Raw genomic sequence first — 20,632 nt, 5'->3', positions numbered from 1 at the left:
CAGCATCCACACTGCAACCTTTCCTGCCTTGCACTTTTTACCCCAACCACACTAGAGCCTTGCAGCTTTCCAAACAAGGTCTGGTTTCTTTTACATTGAGTCTTCGCCTTTGCCAGAGGATACTTTAAAAAACAAAGTAGACAAAGGGTGTTGCTTAAATTCCTTTCAGTCACTCATAATTAAGCTCCTTACCATGTCTGGCAAATCATAGTGACACAAGCTGGCCCCTGTCTCCTCTGGCTCATCTTAAACTCTCCTGTGCTGTTGGTGTTCTGGCCATCTTGAGCTTCTCTCTGTTCCCCGAGCTCCCCAAGATATTCTGACCTTAATACCATTTTCTTCTATTGTCTCCTTTGCCTGGAAAATGCTTTCCCTAGATCTCAGAGTGGTGGGTATTTTCTCATCACAGGGCTCTCAGTCATTTGTCACCTCTTTAGAGAAACTTTCTCTGATGTGCCTTGATCCTATCTTTCTCTATCCATCTCTTTGTCTGGTCCTTAATGCACTTTTTGATTGCTGACTAAATAATGTCTTTATATGAAATTTTCTTTCCTGTTTCTATATTTACTTTTAGTTGTTGTCCTCCTGGTATATGAGGTGCATGAGCATGATCTCATCTGTTGTATACACTGTTTGATCTCCAGCTTCGGCAGTATGTTTTTGTTAACTGAATCCTACTATCTCTGCCCTCCCCCACCCCAACTCCCTGATTAAATGCAACTGGTCCTGCAAGCCATGGTTCAGTGTCACCTCTTTGTGGAACCCTCTGAGCCTAAATATGGTGAGCCATGGTTGTCTTTGCTTCCAAGATCCTGATGCTTACCCTTGCCCTAGCGCTTATCATAATGTGTTGTGAGAACTGTATGTTTGCCTCAGTCTCTCCTCACACCTAAAGGGCTGGAGCTGTGCCTTGTTTCCCCTGTACCTCAGTGTCCCCAGTACTTAGTGAGTTGTCTGGAACATAGTAATCAGCAATCAAAAATTGCTGAAAACACTGTGTACTGACTCAAATCCCAAATCAGGTGTTTCTCCTGCTCCACATTTGCCTTCAGTTAGGCACAAGGTAGCCTAACTCCATGGGGCACTGATAGATAACAAGGTCAAACTTCGCAAGACTGATCTTACTTATGAGGAGAATGGAAAGGGACCTGAACCCTAGGAGCTCCTCCTTGGGCTAAATTTAGGGGACCTGTTTGACTTGAGTGAGTAGGATAAGGTGGAAATTTCACTCAAGTTTTTGTAATTATCAATTGCATTATTTCATCTTTCCAGTCTCATATTGGCCATTTAAAAAATAATGGCCAAACTCCTTCAAGGGTTCATCTGCTTGATCAAATCTAAGCAATGTATGGGGCACATTGGGTGCAGATAATTTGGGTGGATGTGATCTGGCAAGACTGCCCTTATGTAGAGTTAGGATAAAGTCTCCTCCAATAATTGTGAAAAGACCCTGCGGTCTTTGTCAGTCATGGCATTGCTTCTGAGATCTGCCTTCCTTCCCTGGGTTGGCAGTGGGAACCAGAGGCTCCCAGGTATGTCTAAGATTCTCTCCAAGAGAATTTGCTTCCAAATATTCCCATTGAATCTGGAAGTAGCACCAGTGTCCACTTTGTTACTCTAGGCATGAGACATTATGTGTCCAGATAATGACAGACACCATAAACCCCCTCTCCCATTACCCCTTGTTTTCCTTTCACATTGAACCTAAGTGGGGAGAGCTAGCTGGAGGTCTTGAACTCTAGAGAGGTACCTGGACTCAAGGTCCTCAATTTTGGATTCAATGGAGAACAACATGAAATAGCCCTTACAAATCATCTATTTATTCTTTTATTTTTTAACAATGCCTTTATTTTTATGTGGTGCTGAGGATTAAACCCGGGTCCCGCCCATGCTAGGCTAGTGCTCTACCTCTGAGCCACAATCCCAGCCCCCATCTATTTATTCTTAAGGAAACTGGGTTATGAGCAGGGCAGTAGCCTGGCATTTTGGAAAACATGTAGATTTGCCACTCTGTGCTCTAACCTTCAATGTTTTATCTGCCAAATGGGACTAATAATACTAACTTGATGGGTTGATGAGAAGTTCTAATTAGATAGTAAGGAGATACTTGGCAGAGGACAAATCTTTTAATCTCCGCTATGGTTCCTCCCTGTGTCACAGACAGTAGAGTTGGGGCTGGAAGAGGAGGATGCTGCCTCAAGTCCCTGTCCAGGAGAGTCCTCTTTCTGCCCTCCTGGTTTCCCTCTGAGATTATACCTGGGCCAGGTATTACACCTATCAAGCTATTCTTTTACTTTACCTCCTGGGAAGATTTTTTTAGCTTTCAGAGGGTGTAGCACAGTTAAAGGGAGCCTGGATCAGGAAACGTGTACAGGTCTTGGAGTTAGTCTAGGTCAAGTTTCTGCTTTACTAATCAACTGTTAAATCCTGAGAATGCTGTTTAACTCCTTGGAACCTCAGTTTTTTCATCTACAATGTAGAAAGGACACACAAAACTCCTCTCATGCAGAGTTGTTCTTGGATTAGAGATAATAATATACAGTAGGTACTGTATAGTGTCTGGCATTTTGTAGGTATATAATGAAATCTGCTAAAGTATTATTAAAAACAACAAAATCAGTGTTGTGGGTGATTTCATTGTTTCCTTGGGTCAGAAGAGAGGGTGAAGAGTGCCATCTTCCTCTCTGTGTGCTTTTCCATGGATCTATGAGAAGCGGTTGGATAGGGGATGAGTGTTAAACTGGCTCTAACTGGCAGAGTTCTGAAGGCCAGGGGGAAGGAAGGAAGGAAGAGGATTGAGGGCCTCAAAGTGAATCTCTACTCCATAGCTGGGGACTCCCTTGTTTCCCATTCTGAGAAAGGGCTAAGATATTCTTCATGGTTCTCCAAGAAACATTCCTGGGACTTGCTAAGATAGTTTGAGGTTTTAGAGAAAATTTCAAGGGCAGAGTTATCCCTTGGGGGTTAGGGCAGTGTGTGGGCTTTCTAAAAAAAGAAAGAAAGAAAAAGAAAAAAAAATGATTTCTTTGTTTATTTTTCCTTAATTCTACTTTTTTTTTTCCATATTAGAGTGATTTAGTTCCAACTTCCTTCTGAGCTCAAAGCATCTTTTGAGTGCATGCAAATGGTTTTAATTACTAACAGATGCTCAGGCTGGAAGGCTACCTGGGAGTTCTCTTTGTCCTCTGCTACCTCTTGGGGAGACTGTGAGATTGAGATGCTTCAGGGCCAGCAGCCTGAAGAGCACTAATTGGGCTCTCTGGCTGGCTCCCTCTCTGTTCCTTCTATTTCTATTGCTGTAGTCTTCTTGGGTCCAGATTGGTATCCAACTTCCAGCAACAGCAGCCCATTTTGTGCTACTTATGCACATCCCTTCAAGGTCAGCTTACTCTTCCCTTTTAGATTTTGGGCATCTGTCCATCAGTGCCCATTCTTGCCATTGTGAGAGATTAACTGTTATCACTGTGTGTGTCTATTGGTGAAAGAATGAGTGTGCCAGAGGTTGAGTGGTAATTAAGATAACAAATTGGGCGAAATGAAAAATTCTTGGAAACTTCAAACATTTTCATAGATCTTGTTTTCCATTTTTTTTGATGGAAAAAAGTGCTTGCGTGCTGTAATTGTTTTTACAACACCTTTTGATATGCCTTATAATATAATTTCATAGCAGCACTATGAGGTTATTATTATTCTCTGCATTCTTTAGGGAGAAGATTCTTAGCTCCAAGATTTTGCTCACCACATCACTCTACCCACCATGGTAATGGAAGGGAGGTGGTTATTGAATCCAAGGACACTCTACCATTGAACTGTACCCCCAGCCCTCATTATTTTTTACGTTGAGACAGAGTCTTGTTAAGTTTCCAGGGCTGGCCTCAAACTGTGATCCTCCTGCCTCAGCCTCCCAGTTAGCTTGGATTATAGGCATGAGCCACTGCACCAGACCACCAATACTTTTTTTGTTTTTTTTTTTTTTTAATTTCTTTTCTTTCTTTCTTTTTTTTTTTTTTTTGAGAGAGAGAGAGAGAGAGAGAGAGAGAGAGAGAGAGAGAGAGAAAATGAATCTTTTTTTTTGTAGATGGACACAACACAATGCCTTTATTTTAGCATGGGTCCCGCCCATGCTAAGCAAGTGCTCTACCACTGAGCCACAATCCCAGCCCCACCAATACATTTTCTTCCCCCCCCCCACGATGTAAACAGCAAAGAGGTGTTTATTGCGAGCTAGCTCGGTCCTCCACGCACACACAACAACTGATGACGCTGAGAGTCCAGGGTTTGCAGGAGTTTTATACAATCTTTAGAGAAGGCAGGGACCCCCACATACATCATAGCATCTCTTAGCAAATCATCACACACCGCGGGAAAATCAAACAACTCTAAAACATGATTCGCACATTCACTGGCGGGAACAAGTTGGGTAGGGGTGATTGGTAACTACAAGAGGGGGATTCATTTGAACTGATTGGTTTAAGCCAAGAGGGGGTGTTTGTGCTGAACTACATGGTTTCCCAACACCATAAACTACTGGGAGGGTCATTTGGCATCCCAGGTATTTTCCTGTCTCATGCAGATTGGTGGCTGCTAGGGGATTGCTAGCCTGACTGAGTCAGGGACACCTGGCACAGCAGATCTTTCCTGTTATTTGTAGATAAACAACTTAGCAGGGTGGAAATGTGCCTAGGCCCACCAATACGTTTTCAATGCAGCACATTTTTATTATGGGGATTTGTTTGCTCTACCATGTCTGTTCATGTGAAACTGGTGGATGGCATGGATACTTGGCCCTCTGGAGCATCAGAACCTTCTTGCTAATGTTTTCAGGTGAGGGATCCTAGGTTTTCTATCAGGTGCAAACTATGCTTCATATCCTCTTTGCATTTATTAAAGCCAAGGCATTGCAGTTACTCTGTTTTCTGCATGTCCTCTTGTGCCCTCTGGCTCCCTGAGTAAGAAAGGGCTCTTCTGTTTGACCCTAAAGATTCTTGTTCTAAACTTAAGACCACCCTGCTCTGACCTTGCAAACATTCTTTCCTCCCTCTCAAAAATCTCTAACGTTCCTACATTTGGCAGACCGACCTTCTTCTTAACCGTGTTAACCTCAGATGCTCACTGGGGGATTCTTTTGTTGATAAAATTTATTTTTACAGTCAATAAACACTAACTTAACACTAATAAATATAGTAGGATGCCTGCCTGGCATTCAGCAGTTTAAAATTCAGGGAAAAATGAATATAGCAATAATTAGATTTCTTATTATCAGAAGGGTAAATGCATAAAAAGAGACCTAAGTAAAGTTCTTTGGGAGCACAGAGCAGGAAACATTTAATTATGCCCAGGGGAAAGAAGCTTAGGAAAAGTAACATAGGAGAGAGAAAGTAAGCCAGGACATAAAAAATGAGTGTGGGAAGTTGGAGGGAGGTCTGGGAGGAACCGTTTCTCTTGATCAAAGGATGAGAAATAAAACAGGCAAAATGAAACAGTCACGAGAATCAGTTTTACTTTTATGAAGCAGCATGTATTCCAATGTGGCTGGAGCACAGGGGCCATGGTGAGAGGCCTAAGGCCAGATTCTGAAAGGCAGTTCTTTAGCCATATCCTAAGGAGTTTTGTCTTTATTCTACAATCCATTTGGAATTTTCAAGCACATTTTTAAAATAATTGGCAGTTAGATTACGAAGATTGTGCTGATGAGGAAGGCTATACTAGAGGCAGGGAAGTCAGGATCAGAGTGTGTAGCTGGTGTGACTGGCGAGGCCACCACAATAGGAGAAAGACATACTGGAGGAAAACATTAAACAAGAGTTATGTGTTTTTTATGCTTCTTCTGTGATGTATTGAGTTAAATGCTTTTCACTCTTCTTCTCATTTAATTTTCACATTGACCCCATGAGGCAGGGGCTGTTATCATTTTAAAGATCAGGAAACTGAGACTTAGAAATTTTAAATGACTTATTTGAGATCACACAGGTCATGCCTGGGATTGGAATGTAGGATTGACTTCAAAGTTCATTCTCTGAATGGCCATGGAAGAGGTTATTTTTTGGACAGAAAGTGTTTGATGTGCTTGAGAGATAGTCAGGTAGACACTTAGTAAGACTTTGGAATTATGAATTTGAACCACAAAAGAGAATTCAGCACACACTAAATAGATTTTGGAATTGAGAGTTTATACATAGAAAAATGGATATGTACAAAGCCCCTTCCCAACTCTTAAGGGCCAAATCCTAAAGCTCTGACCATATGTATCACAGACACACACACACACACACACACACACACACACACCTGGCCCTTTGTGTCCATGAGTTCTACATCTGGGGACCTGACCAACTATGGATCAAAAATAATAGAAAATACTGAACTTTTGGGCCATTAAGTAAAATAAAGGTTTTCTGAGCACAAGCACTTTGAAGCCATGGCAGTAGAGGCAGTAGATCTGATAACCAAGAAGGCTACTAAGTGACTAATGGGTGAGTCAGATAAATATTGTGGAGACACCAGGTAAAAGGAAGATTCATGTCCCAGGTACACCAGAGTATGGTGGCACATTTCATCATAGTACTTTGTATCACATACAATGTAAAGCTTGTGAACTGCTTATTTCTGAAATTTTCCATTTAATATTTTTAGATCTCAGTTGACCATGAGTGATTGAAATCATGGAAAGAGCAACTATGAATCATCACATTGAGGGAAAGATGACGTGAAAAGCATGAGGAAAGCAGGATAGAGCAGGGAAGAAAGCTAAGTAAGGCTGAGGCTTCAGCTGGAGACCAGCCTCAGCCTGTTTCCAGGGGAACTGATGCACTAATTATGTTGGGTGTTGGTATACTAGTGGTGCTGTATTGTTTAATGACTCTTCACAGAGCAGTTACATTGTATTAGGTACTGTAAGTAATCTAGAGATTATTGAAAGTGTATGGCAGGATATGCAGAGGTTATATGCAAATATTAGGTCATGTTATATAAGTAGATTGATCACTCATGGGTTTTCATACTTGTAGGGGTCTTGGAAACAATTTGCTGTGTGATGGCATTCTATCTATCTATCTGTCTGTCTATCATCTATCTATCTATCTATCTGTCTGTCTATCTATCTATCATCTCCGGTGTATGTAAATATATTTGAAAACTACAATGTACTTAGACTAAATAATCTAATAAATAGTAAGTATACATGAATATTTGCTCTTTAAAGAAGCGCAGGTTGGTTAACTTATTAGAGATGCAATCTGAGATAACCCAAGTGTCTGACATCTCCTCCCTCAGAAAAGTATCTATCTTTATCTCCACCTCTATCTCCATCTCTCTTATCTCTATCTCTATATAACTTTGATAGCCAGGTTCAGTTCAGAGTCAGCCTGAACTCCACTATAAGATTGATTATCTAATGCCACCAGCTCTGGACTAGTGTTCTAATTGTGTTAATTCCTCTGTTTTAGACTGAGTGAGTCTCCTGGAAACAGAAAAGGGGTTTCTGCTCAAATGACATACAGTAGTCCCCCTTTATCTGTGGGCAATATAGTCAAAGACCACTAATGAATACCTGAAACTGAACCATACATATACTATGTCTTTTTGGACACATACATAACTACAGTAAGCCTTTATCTTTTCACTTAAAGGGAGCCTTTGTGGATTCTGTTTGGCAATTCTAAATTACCAGCATCACTATCTTTACCACCTGGAGACAAGGAGGCTGACCTTTTGTACCCTTATGTCAGGCAGTCACTGGCCTCTAGATAAGCCTCTTTGGGGCCTTGTGGAATCTTCTGGAGGAAGTGCCTCCCATTTGATCAAGGACAAGTCTGTGGATAAAGGGGGAATTGTGAGCCCTTAGCATTTAACATCCACTGCATATTGGAGTTGGTGCTTTGGCTTTGTAAATGGGATCTGATAAAATACCAGTGGTATCTACTGTAGATAATCTGAGTGGTCTGGACAAGTTTAAAACTTTGATTGAACATTTGGGAAAAGTTGAAATGTATAGTTAGAGTTCAGAGTAAAGTTAATTGGGGTGTTTATTACAGTAGGATTTATCATAGTAAAATGGATGTTATTAATATTAGGCTAAAATTGAAACAGTTAGTATGATTAAGTATTGGGTTAATGTTAAAGGGGTTAAGGCTGGAATGGGGGATGTCATCAGATTAGTGATGAGGTTAAATTTTAATGTGATTCGTTGTTAATACTAATATTGCTACATTTGGTTTGGAATTCATTAGTCTAATGATATGGTAAGAATCACAGTCAGTATTATGCATAAAAAAGCATAAGGCTGAACAGGATAGAGGAACTGATGGTATTTTTTAAAATCATCTGAGACCAATGTATGTATACTCCGTAGCCTTTCTTTTAGAACTAAATAACTTAAAATATGATTAGAATTTTGTCCTAGTATTTTACTTGTTATTAAGATTGTACAGATGAGGTTAGTAAGTAGGACTGGGTGAATCTGCATATGATACTTTTCTATTAGATTGAGTTTAGAACGGGAATGAGAGTTTAGAGTTTGGGTAGGCAATGGAATTAGAATTTGAGTTCAAATAGGACATCAGGATTAAGGGAGGTGTGCCTTGGGATTCTGGAAGATCTGACGATGGCTTATCTTTGCATTCCAGCCTCTACCTGCCTGGCATTGGTCACTGCTCAATTTCTTCACTATGGTGGTCCCCAATGGCAATGAATCTAGTGCCACATATTTCATCCTAATAGGCCTCCCGGGCTTGGAAGAGGCTCAGTTCTGGTTGGCCTTTCCGTTGTGCTCCCTCTACCTTATTGCTGTGCTAGGTAACTTGACCATCATCTACATCGTACGGACCGAGCACAGCCTACATGAGCCCATGTATATCTTTCTTTGCATGCTTTCTGGCCTTGACATCCTCATCTCCACCTCATCCATGCCCAAAATGATGGACATCTTCTGGTTCAATTCCACTACCATCCAGTTCGATGCTTGTCTGGTACAGATGTTTGCCATCCACTCCTTATCGGGCATGGAGTCCACAGTGCTGCTGGCTATGGCCTTTGACCGCTATGTGGCCATCTGCCATCCACTACGCCATGCCACTGTGCTTACATTGCCTCGTGTTGCCAAGATTGGCATGGCTGCTGTGGTACGGGGTGCTGCACTAATGGCACCCCTACCTGTCTTTATCAAACAGCTGCCCTTCTGCCACTCCAACAAACTTTCTCATTCCTACTGCCTACACCAGGATGTCATGAAGTTGGCCTGTGCTGATATCAGTGTCAATGTCATCTATGGCCTCATTGTCATCATCTCTGCCATTGGCTTGGATTCACTTCTCATCTCATTCTCATATCTGCTTATCCTTAAGACTGTGTTGGGCTTGACACGTGAAGCCCAGGCAAAGGCATTTAGCACATGCGTCTCTCATGTGTGTGCTGTTTTCATCTTCTATGTGCCTTTCATCGGATTGTCTATGGTGCACCGTTTTAGCAAGCGGCGTGACTCTCTCCTGCCCGTCATCATGGCCAACATCTACCTGCTGGTCCCTCCTGTGCTCAACCCCATCGTGTATGGAGTGAAGACAAAGCAGATCCGACAGCGCATCCTTCGTCTTCTCCATGTGAACATGCATACTTCAGATCCCTAGGAGTCAGTGATCACATTTTTTTTTAATTTAAAATCCTCCAATTCTGATTTTAATAGAAATATTTTGAAAGACAGTATTAAGGAAAAAGATCTTCTTTAACAACAACAACAAAAAAATACAACTCAGAGCCTTTGAAGATGAAACTGGTGGGGGAGTCTTCATGTGGAAAGAAATGACAGGACCATATATCGTCATTCCCCATTTTCCAATATTATCATCCTGTTTGTTTTTCACTTTATAATGAAGACCCTGAGGTAGTCATGGGTGAGTTATTACTTCCCATTTTTCCATCCAGAAAATTGCTTCCACTGATAGTCTGCTGCATCCTGAAACAAGTATAGTTCATCTAAAGAATACTTGCTAAAGGCTTAAGCCTGACAAAAGAAAATAAACCCAAGAATAAAATAAGGTTAGATAATTTGGCTCAAAAAGATGACTTCCTCTTCAGAATTCCCAATCATTTCACATGCAGGAAAAAGATATACCTGGATTTCCTTCTTCAAAACAAATTCCACAGAGAAAATTGCTTTTCTCCTGGGTATGAGGCTCTGAGGGGAAGATTGAAAGTAAAGCCTTGAAAAGACTACATTTGCCTACATTAAAGAGAGAGGACACACATTGTTCTGAGAGTTTTCATTTTCTTTCTTTCAGCTTCTGATTCAGGCAGGGATATTATTAGTACCCTCATTGTATCAATGGGGAAATTGATGTTCTATGGGGACTGGAAAATTGCATAAGACACAAAAACAAAACAAAACAAAACAAAACAAACAAACAAAAAAAAACCTATATAAAAAAAAAGAAATTTTCATGCCAGTCCTATATTTTGTGAAAGGACTGTTTGACCAGTCAGATAAGGAGTAAGGTATTTCCAGAGTCTTGCATTTTCTAGAGGAAGTATTTATTCCTGTCTTTCACTAACCCCAATTATTTATGGAGCAAACTCCTGTTAATTGAGTTCATGGCCTTAATTCCAATAGCTCTTGCTCACTGTCCTGGTCCAGTTGCCACTGTACCTGTGTGGGGAGTTCCCAAAGAGTGGCTTATTTGGGAATGGTATGACTAACACTGAAGGCACTAGGATATCTGAGAGACACTTTAGGAAGAGAAGCAGCTAAGAACATCCAGGAGCATGTGACATAATGTCAGGACTTGTTACCACAGACCAGAATCAAGAGCAAAGGGGACCATGAAACTGAGTAGGGCCAGTGGCTCATATGACTGGCCAGGAAGCAAGGTTAGGGGAAAAATGAGTCCTCAGAGAGTGAGGAGAGCACATAGGTGGATACAACACATCCCTAGGACTTTGAGTTGTCCTGCAGGAGAAGTTTGTCAGATGATTATATAACACCACCATGAAAGAGGCCAGTAAAAATCCTACAGTTTGGATATGGCCTTGATCTCCACCCAAGAAGCCTACAAGCCAAGCACAGCAGTTCCAGAAATGGGTTGGGCACTGTACAGTTGCAATAGTGGCCTGGGCAGGATTTGAGATCAACACCTAAAGGGAGAGTCCTAGTTAGATCCAAAGAGGAGCAGACAAGTTTGAGGGGCAGGGAGCATAGTGGGGAGCAGGGCACATGGCCACTCATAATTTTCTGGCTATATTGAGTAGCACAGAGGCCGACCTGATAGAGAGAGCATAGAGGCGGCATATCCAACTTCTTGTCCAAGAACTCAGAAGAATGAGGATTTGGGGCACTTTGGAATTAGCTAAGTCCAGGTGAGTGGTGGTTAATAGAAATGAGAGCATAAGCTGGGGTTATTGCAAGCTATGGTCACTTTGAACTGTATAGAGGATCAGCTGTTGTCCAGAAGGGCCTTGGCATTGGAGTTGAGAAAAAGAATGAAAAGAAGAGAAAAGAGATTTTTTTTAAATGAGGAAAACATTATAAATCTCTGTAAACAAAAATTGTAGACACCCTGAAAATATAAAAGAAATAAAAATGTAATGAAAATCTTCAATAATATTGTCACCTTTGAATATTTTTAAAACACATTATTAGCACTTTGGTGTTAATTCTTCTGGATTTTTAGTATGCAGTTGTGTGAGTGCTTCTCCATGGGCACATGATAACTGTATGTGTCTGTTTTGTATTTGGAATCCTTTTGGAGGCAAACATAGATGGATAATAGATGAATCAGACAGACACATTTAAAAACTTTTCTAAAGAATTCCTAGTCTATGATAGCGAATATGCCCATGACAAAGACTCATGGCTATGATCCTGAATGACTTTATTGTTCTGTGAATGTAAATATACCCACCACCACCACTCCCACCCCTTTCTCATTTTTCCCAACAAGTACTAAATTCCAGATACTGGCAAAACTAGACCGGATTTCTGGTGATTTACTTTATAAATACTTTCTGGGATTCCTTGGAAGGGTCTGGAGAAAGAAGTAGGATGAAGGAGAAATGTTGCTTCTTTTAGGAGATTTGGTTGGAAAGTTGGGATATGTTCTGGACAATCCTTCATTACATGCCTTTCCCATGGACAGCCTTTTAACCTTCGCTGGGTCCTTTGTTCAGATCTTTCTGCCTCTGGCCCTATAGTCTCAGATATTTGTTGGGTCCTGGAGAAGTCAGAATAATACTAAAACTTAGTATCTAAGTCATTTCTAGGATTTTTTCAGGTTTAATCCAGAAATGATTCTTAGTGTGTCTTATGTTCTCCATTCTGACTGTCAACACTGGGGCCCAGATGCTCGTCTTCTACAGTGGCAGTTGCCACAGCCTGCACACTGCTCTCCTGATCTTCAACATCTTTGCTTCAGTTCTAAATCCCATGTAGATTACACTTGTTTTTCTAAACACATCTCTGATTATCTTACTGCCCTGTTTGGAATCCATTAAAGATCGCCTCTCAAATAGCATACAAATTTCTTAGAATAACAATAGGTTATCACACAATAGTTCCTCTTCCCTTCCATATCTGTTCTTATCCTATTTTTTTGGTATATTTTTTCAACATATCATGCATTCTGATACTTTACAATACTTGCTGTCTCTCAATGTTTCACATACTTTAAAGTCTCTGATTCACTGTTTCTTTTGTCTGAGTTGACTGCTGCCATTTTTCTTTTAGTAATACCAAAATAAATAAATAAATAAATAAATAAATAAAAATAAATAAAGCTCTTGGTGATTCATTAGGACCCCAAAGCCTTCATGCTATAGTGTTCCCAGATCTCTTTGTTCAACTTTACAACCGGACCATTTCTAGTTCACAAGAATTGGAGAAAGCCTGTCATCGCTGAGTCTACTTAGGTTAATAAACTGCCTTATTCCACTCCTCAAACTGAAATAAGACCCCCTTGTATGTGATGGGCACACCTGAGGAGTGCTATCCCCCTCCATTGTATCTGGGTTTCTGGTTACAGGCAGACCTGAATTTGGGAAAGAGCTATGTTATACCATCAATTTAGGGTTTCAGTGCTGATGTGTGTGATCTCTCTCTTACATACAAAACCCTCAAAGTTGGTCTTGCCTGGAATTGTACGGGTTTTTATTTTAGACTTGATTCAAAAAAGGTGAATCTGATACAGAATAAAATTGTGGTCTTGCCTTTTATACTGCAGGGTTTTCAACTCTAGGTAAGTTAAAGTGAAGGATGTGGGTGTGGAGAATCTAGACATCTGAGATAAGGACCCAGAAGAGAGAGCAATCTTCAATATCAGCCTTCACTGCGGAAGCTGAAAGGCAAGGGAGTCTTTTGGAGAAATGGACATTCCCGAAAGAAGTTTCAAGAAGAATCAGTGCTAAGGCATATGGCACCATATCATCTGATCAACACATTTATTTATCCACTTATTCAATAAACATGTCTGGAAGGAAAAGCTAATAAGGTGAGACAATGAGTCAGAGCGGCAAGGGCTAAGGAGAATAAGACAGAGAACCTAACATTAGGAGACTGTTAGCTACTACATAGTCTCTTAATAGTAAATAGTAATCTTGTGAGCTAGCTTCCTGATTCCAAAGCATCTCTTAATTTCTTCCACTGAAGTTGTAGGGTGGAGTGGTGGTATTAGATAAAGATTGTTCCTCCTGGATCCAGTCTTGTGCATATGTCCAACAAACTTCTAATATACAAACTTCTTAAATACAAAATACTAACTTATTTTACAATAAAATATCTGATAAGTGATTTTTTATGTACTAGGTACAAGCCAAATTATTTAACATAGTCTGTGCAATTCTGTACAACCTGGTCACCTACCTTTCGGGCTTTACCCCCTTCCATAAAATTATAAGCTCTGGAGGTATTGTTTAGTCTTTAATCCTCCTTACTTCTTTGCAAAGTAAATGCTAGACATGGATTTATAAGATAACTGAACTTTATGGTATTCCCACTGTCTTAGCATGGACTAGGGATTTTCAGTGCTTGCTGACCCTAACAGGTTCCCATGAGTCTATAGGAGGGTCTTCTTAGTCTTTCTCTGTTATTGGTGCATATTAATTATAAATAACAGTAGGTTTCACTGTGTCATATTTGTACATGAACATGTCATCCTTTGATTAATTTTACTCCCTAGTACCTCCCCTTGCCTTCTTCCTTCCTCTGCCTAGTCTTCTTTCCCTACTTTCTACTTACTCTCCTAAGGGAACAAAAGGGTATACAGGGTTTTTAACTCTAGGTCTTTCTTCTATTTTCATGAGATCCTTTCCCCCCTTGCTCTAGCTTCCATATTTGAGAGAAAAGAGATGATACTTATCTGAGTCTGATAATTTCACTTAATAAATTGTTCCATCCATTTTCCTGCAAATAACATAATTTCATCCTCCTTTATGCTGAGTGAAACTCCATTGTGTATATATACCAGATTTTCTTTATCCATTCATTTGCTGACTGATGCATAGGTTACTTATATAACTTGGTATTGTGAATTGTGCTACTATAAACATGAAAATGCATGAATCTGCTATTTTTAATTATTTAGATAAATGTGGAGAAATGCAATAGCTGGATCATATGGTAGTTCTATTTTTAGTTTTTTTGAGGAACTTCCATACTGATTTCCACAGTGGCTATACTAATTTACATGCCCAACAAAACGGTGTAAGGATTCCTCCCTGCTCCCACATCCACAACAGTGTTTCTGGCTATTTGTGTTCTTGATGATTACCATTCTGAGAATGAGATGGAACCTCAGTATAGTTTTGATTCCTGTTTCCCGAATGACTAAAGAGGTTCAACATTTATTTTCATGTAATTCTTGGCCGTTTGCACTTCTTTATGAAAAGTATCTGTTTATTTCATTTGCCCAGGAATTGAATGAGTTATTTGGTATGTGGGTGTGTGCTGAGTTTTTTTTTTTAAATGTATTTTAGAAGTTAATCCTCTGTTGGAAGAATAGCTTGCAAAGATTTTCTCATTTAACAAAAAAATCTATTATATCTTAAGTTTTATCAGCCTTGGTCTTTCTTCCTCAGAACCCTGAGCATGGCTCCCCGGATGGGCTTGGACTTGACACTGTAGATGATGGGGTTGAGCACAGGAGGCACCACCAGGTACACATAGGCAACAAGAGCATGTACAATGGGGGGCAGGTGCCTCCCAAAACGGTGGATCATGGACACACCTATGACTGGGATGTAGAAAACCAACACGGCTAAGATATGAGAGACACAAGTGTTGAGGGCCCGGGCACGCTCCTTGGGAGAGGCCAGCCCCATCACTGTATGAAGAATAAGGGTGTAGGACAGGACAATAAGCAAGGAGTCCACACCCACTGTGGACAGAACCACGTAGAGCCCATACAGGATGTTGACAGTGATGTCATCACAGGCCCTTTTCATGACATCTGCATGGAAACAAAATGAGTGGGACAGAAGGATCTTGCCAGGGCAGTAGTTTAGTCTTTTCAGCAAGAAGGGGCCTGGGAAGAGGGACAGAGTGGCTCGAGCCACAATGGCCATCCCAATCCTGATGATGACATTATTTGTGAGGATAGCTGCATAGCGCAAGGGGTTAGAGATGGCCACAAAGCGGTCAAATGACATGGCCAGGAGCACTGAGGACTCCACTACAGAAAAGGAGTGCAGGAAGAACATCTGGACCAGACATGCATTGAAACCAATGAACCGATGATCAAACCAGAGCACAGCCAGGGTTGTGGGCAGTGTGGACAAGGTGAGGCCCACATCAGTGAGAGCCAGCATGGACAGGAAATAATACATGGGCTGATGCAGGCTGGGTGTGCTTCTCACAGCCAGGAGGATGAGGCAGTTTCCAGTGAGTGCCACAGTATACATGGAGGAGAAGGGGATGGAGATCCAACCATGAAAGTCCTCCAGTCCTGGGATGCCAATCATGAGAAAAGCAGGTGGCTGAAAGAAGGAGATGTTGCCATAGGACTGGGAAGGGAGCATCCTTGGAAGGCAGCTGAGGACTCCTTAGAGATTGTGACCTCTCCGATCTGAATAGACACTGAGATGATCTTAGATGACAAAAAAAGAACAAGCTAGTGCTAAATCTAAAGTATAAAAAAATCAAGTCAGAGCTGGTTCTACCATTTACTGATATGTATAAGAAAGCATAATAATGATTCAAATCCTCGTAGACTATCTGATCTTTTATAAACTCTTATTTTGAAGATCTGGCTCCTTTCAAACACAAGATTGGGCCCTCATAGCCATGTCAATGCTACTTCCAAAATCTTATTTTGCAAGGATTATTATCTCTAAGGTTGACACTGGGTCTGAACTGGTGGGATGATATTCAGTCTGCCAGGAAATAGTAACTAAAGTTCAGAGAATGTAGTTGGTATGTACTTTTTGCTCAAATTGAGGATGCGTTATTTTCACATGCATCGATGGAAATGAAGAATTCCTTTTTGGAAAGAGACAAAGACAATTGATTCAAATCAGTAGAGAGGAATGAGGAAGGGTAAGGATTCATGCAGGGTATAAACAGAATCAGAGAGTGAGGGGTTGCCGTGCTTTTTCTAAAGTCAGTTATTCCTGAGATCATCTGTTTTATCTTGCCCTTGATTTTTCTATAATACACTTTTGATATGTAATAAGTTACATGATTTATTATTAAACATTTTGGGCCAAATTTCTTCATACTCAGAATCAACAGAGACTTTCTGTAAGGCATTTTTTTTTTAAATGATATAAGGCTGTAGTGACTGACCAAAGGTGAGTGACTCATGTGTTATAGTCTTGGAGTTTGAATACATGTGTGTCTGATTCCAAATTTAATATTCTTTCCTCTGATGATGGCCTCTTCTGATGTTACAAAGTATGAGAAAAATCTCCCGGAGTGCAAAACATCCCAAACATGATTTTTTAAATTGTACTAACACTTTGTATTTCTCAAGTTCTTTCATTGCATATAATTCATTTAATCCTCACAGTTATTCTTAAATGTAGACCTGAAAGATTATGATTTCTACTTCAGGGATGATATAACTAAGGTTCAAGGAAACACTTGTCTATGTTACTCCTCTACTTTAAATCCTTCAAGGGTTCTCTTGTGCTCTCTAGTAAAATGCTTAGGATATGACCCATACACTCCAATGATCTAGGGCCTGCCTAGTCTCCACTCTCATTGTAAGCTAGACTATCTCTTGCTCAGTAATCTTTAGCCATGCTGATCTTATTTCAGTTTTTTGGATAGGCCAAATTACTTCAGTTTGGAATTTTGTGCTATCTCTACTCACCTCTTACTTTTGATGTGGCTGGCTCCTCATTCTTTTAGATCTTAAACATTGTCTTCTCGGAGCCATTTAGGTAACACCAAGTAGATGCTCTGAGCCATACACCCATTTATTATGTTCACCAAATATTCTTAATTTCCTTTATACCACTCAGTTCATTTTTTAATTTTATGATTATTTCTTTCTGTAATGTTTTTCTACTTCTCTCACATTAGATTGTAAGATCCATGAATATAGCAACCATATGGTTTTGTTTGCGAACACATAATTCTTGTATAGTGCTGTACCTGGAACAAAGGAAATTCTCAGTCAACATTTGCTTGTTTGAATGAATAAATAATAGAATGAATAACCAAACCTATAAACACCTGAAGGAAAAGGAAGTCAGGATAAATTGTGAGTCCCTAGGCTTTAAATACTAGGTTCAGCGCTGGCTTAGAAGATGAGGGGAAATGAGGCCCTGTCTCTGAAGATCATGAGTTATTATACACTTGGGATGAAGCTTACATATGTTAAATTGATAGGTGATTTCACACAGAAGAAATCTCCAAAAATGGGCTTAGTTAAATTTCTGAAAAAATGGATTTTTATCAAGCAACAAGGAATCTCAAGTATTTGATGGACCCATACCCTACTCTGAGATGCCTGGTGGGGATGCCCACAATAAAAAGCATCCTTACATTAAAAAATTTTGGTATATATACACAATGGAGTATTACTCAGCCATAAAGAAAAATGACATTATGACATTTGCTGGTAAATGGATGGATCTGGAGATTATCACGAAAGGTTGAATGTTTTCAAGTATATGTGGAAGCTAACCCAAAATAAGGGGGAGGGATAGAAGTTCAGTGGAGTAACAATGGGGATTGAAAGGAAGGGAGGGGGAAGGGGAAAGGAAAGACAGTAGAATGAATCTGACAGAACTTTCCAATGTACATACATGAATACACCATGGTGAGTTTCACCATTAAGTACATCCACAAGAAATTAATTAAAAAACAACTATAGGTAAATGGCAGAAAGATCAATAGAAGGAAGGGTGCTGAGGGTGGGGAAAGGCAAGGGGAAAGAGAGGTACTGGGGTCTGAAATAGATATGATATATTCCATGCTTTTATCATTATGCCAAGATGAATTCTACTGTCATGCATAACTAAAAAGAACCAATTAAAAAGAGCATCCTTACAGCTTGCTGTCAGATTATCTGCGTAGGGTTAAGGCTGATGGACATCTTCTTAGCAATTCATTTTCTCTGACCAATATGCCTTGCATCTATGCTTTCCTTCCCCTTGTTCAATCCCTAAGTAAACTGCTCATAATTTCATCGTTTCTTTCAGTTTCTTAAGCAGTTGCTTTACTGTTATAATTTTTATCATCAATTTCTATGCCAGGCCATCAATGTCTTCAGTTGGAGCTCAGCTCTGGCACTTGCATGCACTTCTTTGCATGACTCTGGAACTGGGATATTTGGGGTGACCGCAGCTGAAGAATCCCTGAGGCTTTCTCTTCATGTCTCACTATGGTTGAGAACACTAACAGACAGTATGAAGGAGATGAAATGAAATTAACACTTTTTACAATGTTGAGAGAGAAGAGGCTGCTGATTCAGTACTCTATTGTACCATTGTTATGGTGGGTATATATATTAAGAATCCAGTCAAGCTTTGAGGAACAATAAATTCAGTGATGCTACTTTCTTTTCAGTGATTTTCATGTGCTACACATGTGCTATATACTGCTACAATAACTTCAATATTCTGTCCCTCAGCTCCAATGCAGCACTGTATGGTAGATATATCTGTGGTAGATATAACTTTCTTTATTTGCACATATGAAGACAAAGATGTCAAATCTAGGGAATCAAATGTCTTATTAAATTGGAAGGGCAATTCAATCTTGGTTCTTTTTGACAAAAATTACCTTGTTTTTTCAAATGAACTGCACTGTTTGTTGCAGATGGTGCTAGATGCCAGGATCACTTTCTCCTTATGGTTCTCAATTTCCTTATCTGTAAAAATAGAACTAGGTTTTTCTTTCAAACTCTGGCATTTGGTGATTGCAATATCCTGTGTTCCTAAAATACAATTCTATTTTACTTTCCTACCTCTTCACTTAACTCTGAATTTTATCCTCTGAATCTCTTCCTCCTAAGATTTCTTTGCTCATTCATTCATTTATCCATTTTCTTTTCTATTTATTTTGACACAAACCTATGAGCAATTTTTTCCCTTCTGTTTATCAGTTCATGACTTTAGAAAATCCTGCATATACATTTTCAAAATAATTTGTGATTTCTCTTTCTTCTCAACAGTTTGAATTTTCTTAAACTAGTATGTCTGATTCCTATTGATAAACTGTGCTTAAGAGCATATGGTACAGATGATGGTTGATTTTGTGTCAATTTGGCTAAGTGATGCTACCCAGCTTTTGGTCAAACACCAGTCTAGATGTTGTTGTGAAGGTCTTTTTAAATATGTGATTATCATATTGTCTCCATTTTTTAGCTTCTGTAGAAGAAACAATTGTGTTCATCCATAAAACAGAATAGTTTGGAAGGTAAATATTTTGTCTGGTAATGATAGTTGGTATTTCACTGATATGTGGAGTGGTAGTCAGGAAGGGCCACACTTGTTCAATGTTCCCCATTTACCCTTCCCAAAGCCACAGACTGGTGGAGGGTAGAACCTTCCCTGGTAGATGAAGGAATTGTTCTGCAATAAAAGTTAAATAAGGCCCTGTCCTTCTTTTTAAAAAAATTTTATTTATATATGACAGCAGAATGTGTTACAATTCTTATTATACATATAGAGCACAACAATACAAATACAGATTATGGATAATCTTAGTATATTTATTACTTGTTACAAATAATAACTAACATTTAATATATGCATATGGAATTCGCCAAGCATATATTTGTATATATTCATTACCTGAATATTAAAAATAATAATTGCTTCTCTATTATATGCATACAAAATTTGCCAGATGCTTATCATCTGAAATTGGGATTAGTATGAAAATCTACAGGAAGTTATCTATTATTTGGCATAGTTTATTTGATTCATCAAATGTTATAGTCTAGGTCTCAAAATAAAAAAGAGCTGGGGATATGGCTCAGTGGTTGATCACCTCTGGGTTCAATCCCTGGTACCAAAAACCAACCAACCAAACAAAAAAACCCCTCATAGTCTATAAAATAAAGTATTAATTTATTTAAATGTAACAACAACTCTGTGAGCTAAGTACTTTATTTTATCCGTTTTATATAAATGCAACTGAGAAACAAATGCAGCCAAGTAGCTTGCTCAAGGTTAGAAGTGGTCAGGTTTTAGAGGCAGGATT

At 39.6% G+C, this 20,632-nt stretch overlaps 2 protein-coding genes across 2 annotated transcripts; one reads left to right on the top strand and one right to left on the bottom strand.

The window, feature by feature from the left end:
* The first annotated feature begins 8,628 nt into the window (after positions 1–8,628).
* On the top strand, positions 8,629–10,334 carry LOC114098492 (olfactory receptor 51E1). Its single transcript, XM_027942741.2, has one exon. It carries the CDS (start codon positions 8,667–8,669, stop codon positions 9,618–9,620), a length of 954 nt encoding a protein of 317 aa, XP_027798542.1. The 5' UTR covers positions 8,629–8,666; the 3' UTR covers positions 9,621–10,334.
* Positions 10,335–15,030: 4,696 nt separating this feature from the next.
* LOC114098459 (olfactory receptor 51I2-like) lies at positions 15,031–15,993 on the bottom strand. Its single transcript, XM_027942707.2, has one exon. The coding sequence runs from the start codon at positions 15,991–15,993 to the stop codon at positions 15,031–15,033; it is 963 nt and encodes a 320-aa protein (XP_027798508.1).
* Between the last annotated feature and the right edge of the window lie 4,639 nt (positions 15,994–20,632).

Source organism: Marmota flaviventris, chromosome 9 (assembly GCF_047511675.1).
Source record: "Marmota flaviventris isolate mMarFla1 chromosome 9, mMarFla1.hap1, whole genome shotgun sequence".
Classification (NCBI taxonomy): domain Eukaryota; kingdom Metazoa; phylum Chordata; class Mammalia; order Rodentia; family Sciuridae; genus Marmota; species Marmota flaviventris.
The sequence above is the reverse complement of the archived record's forward strand: the minus strand, read 5'-3'. Positions and strand labels throughout refer to the sequence as shown.

Coding starts and splice junctions, on each gene's coding strand:
- LOC114098492 (XM_027942741.2), top strand. CDS start 8,667: ATGGTGGTCCCCAATGGCAATGAATCTAGTGCCACATATTTCATCCTA.
- LOC114098459 (XM_027942707.2), bottom strand. CDS start 15,993: ATGCTCCCTTCCCAGTCCTATGGCAACATCTCCTTCTTTCAGCCACCT.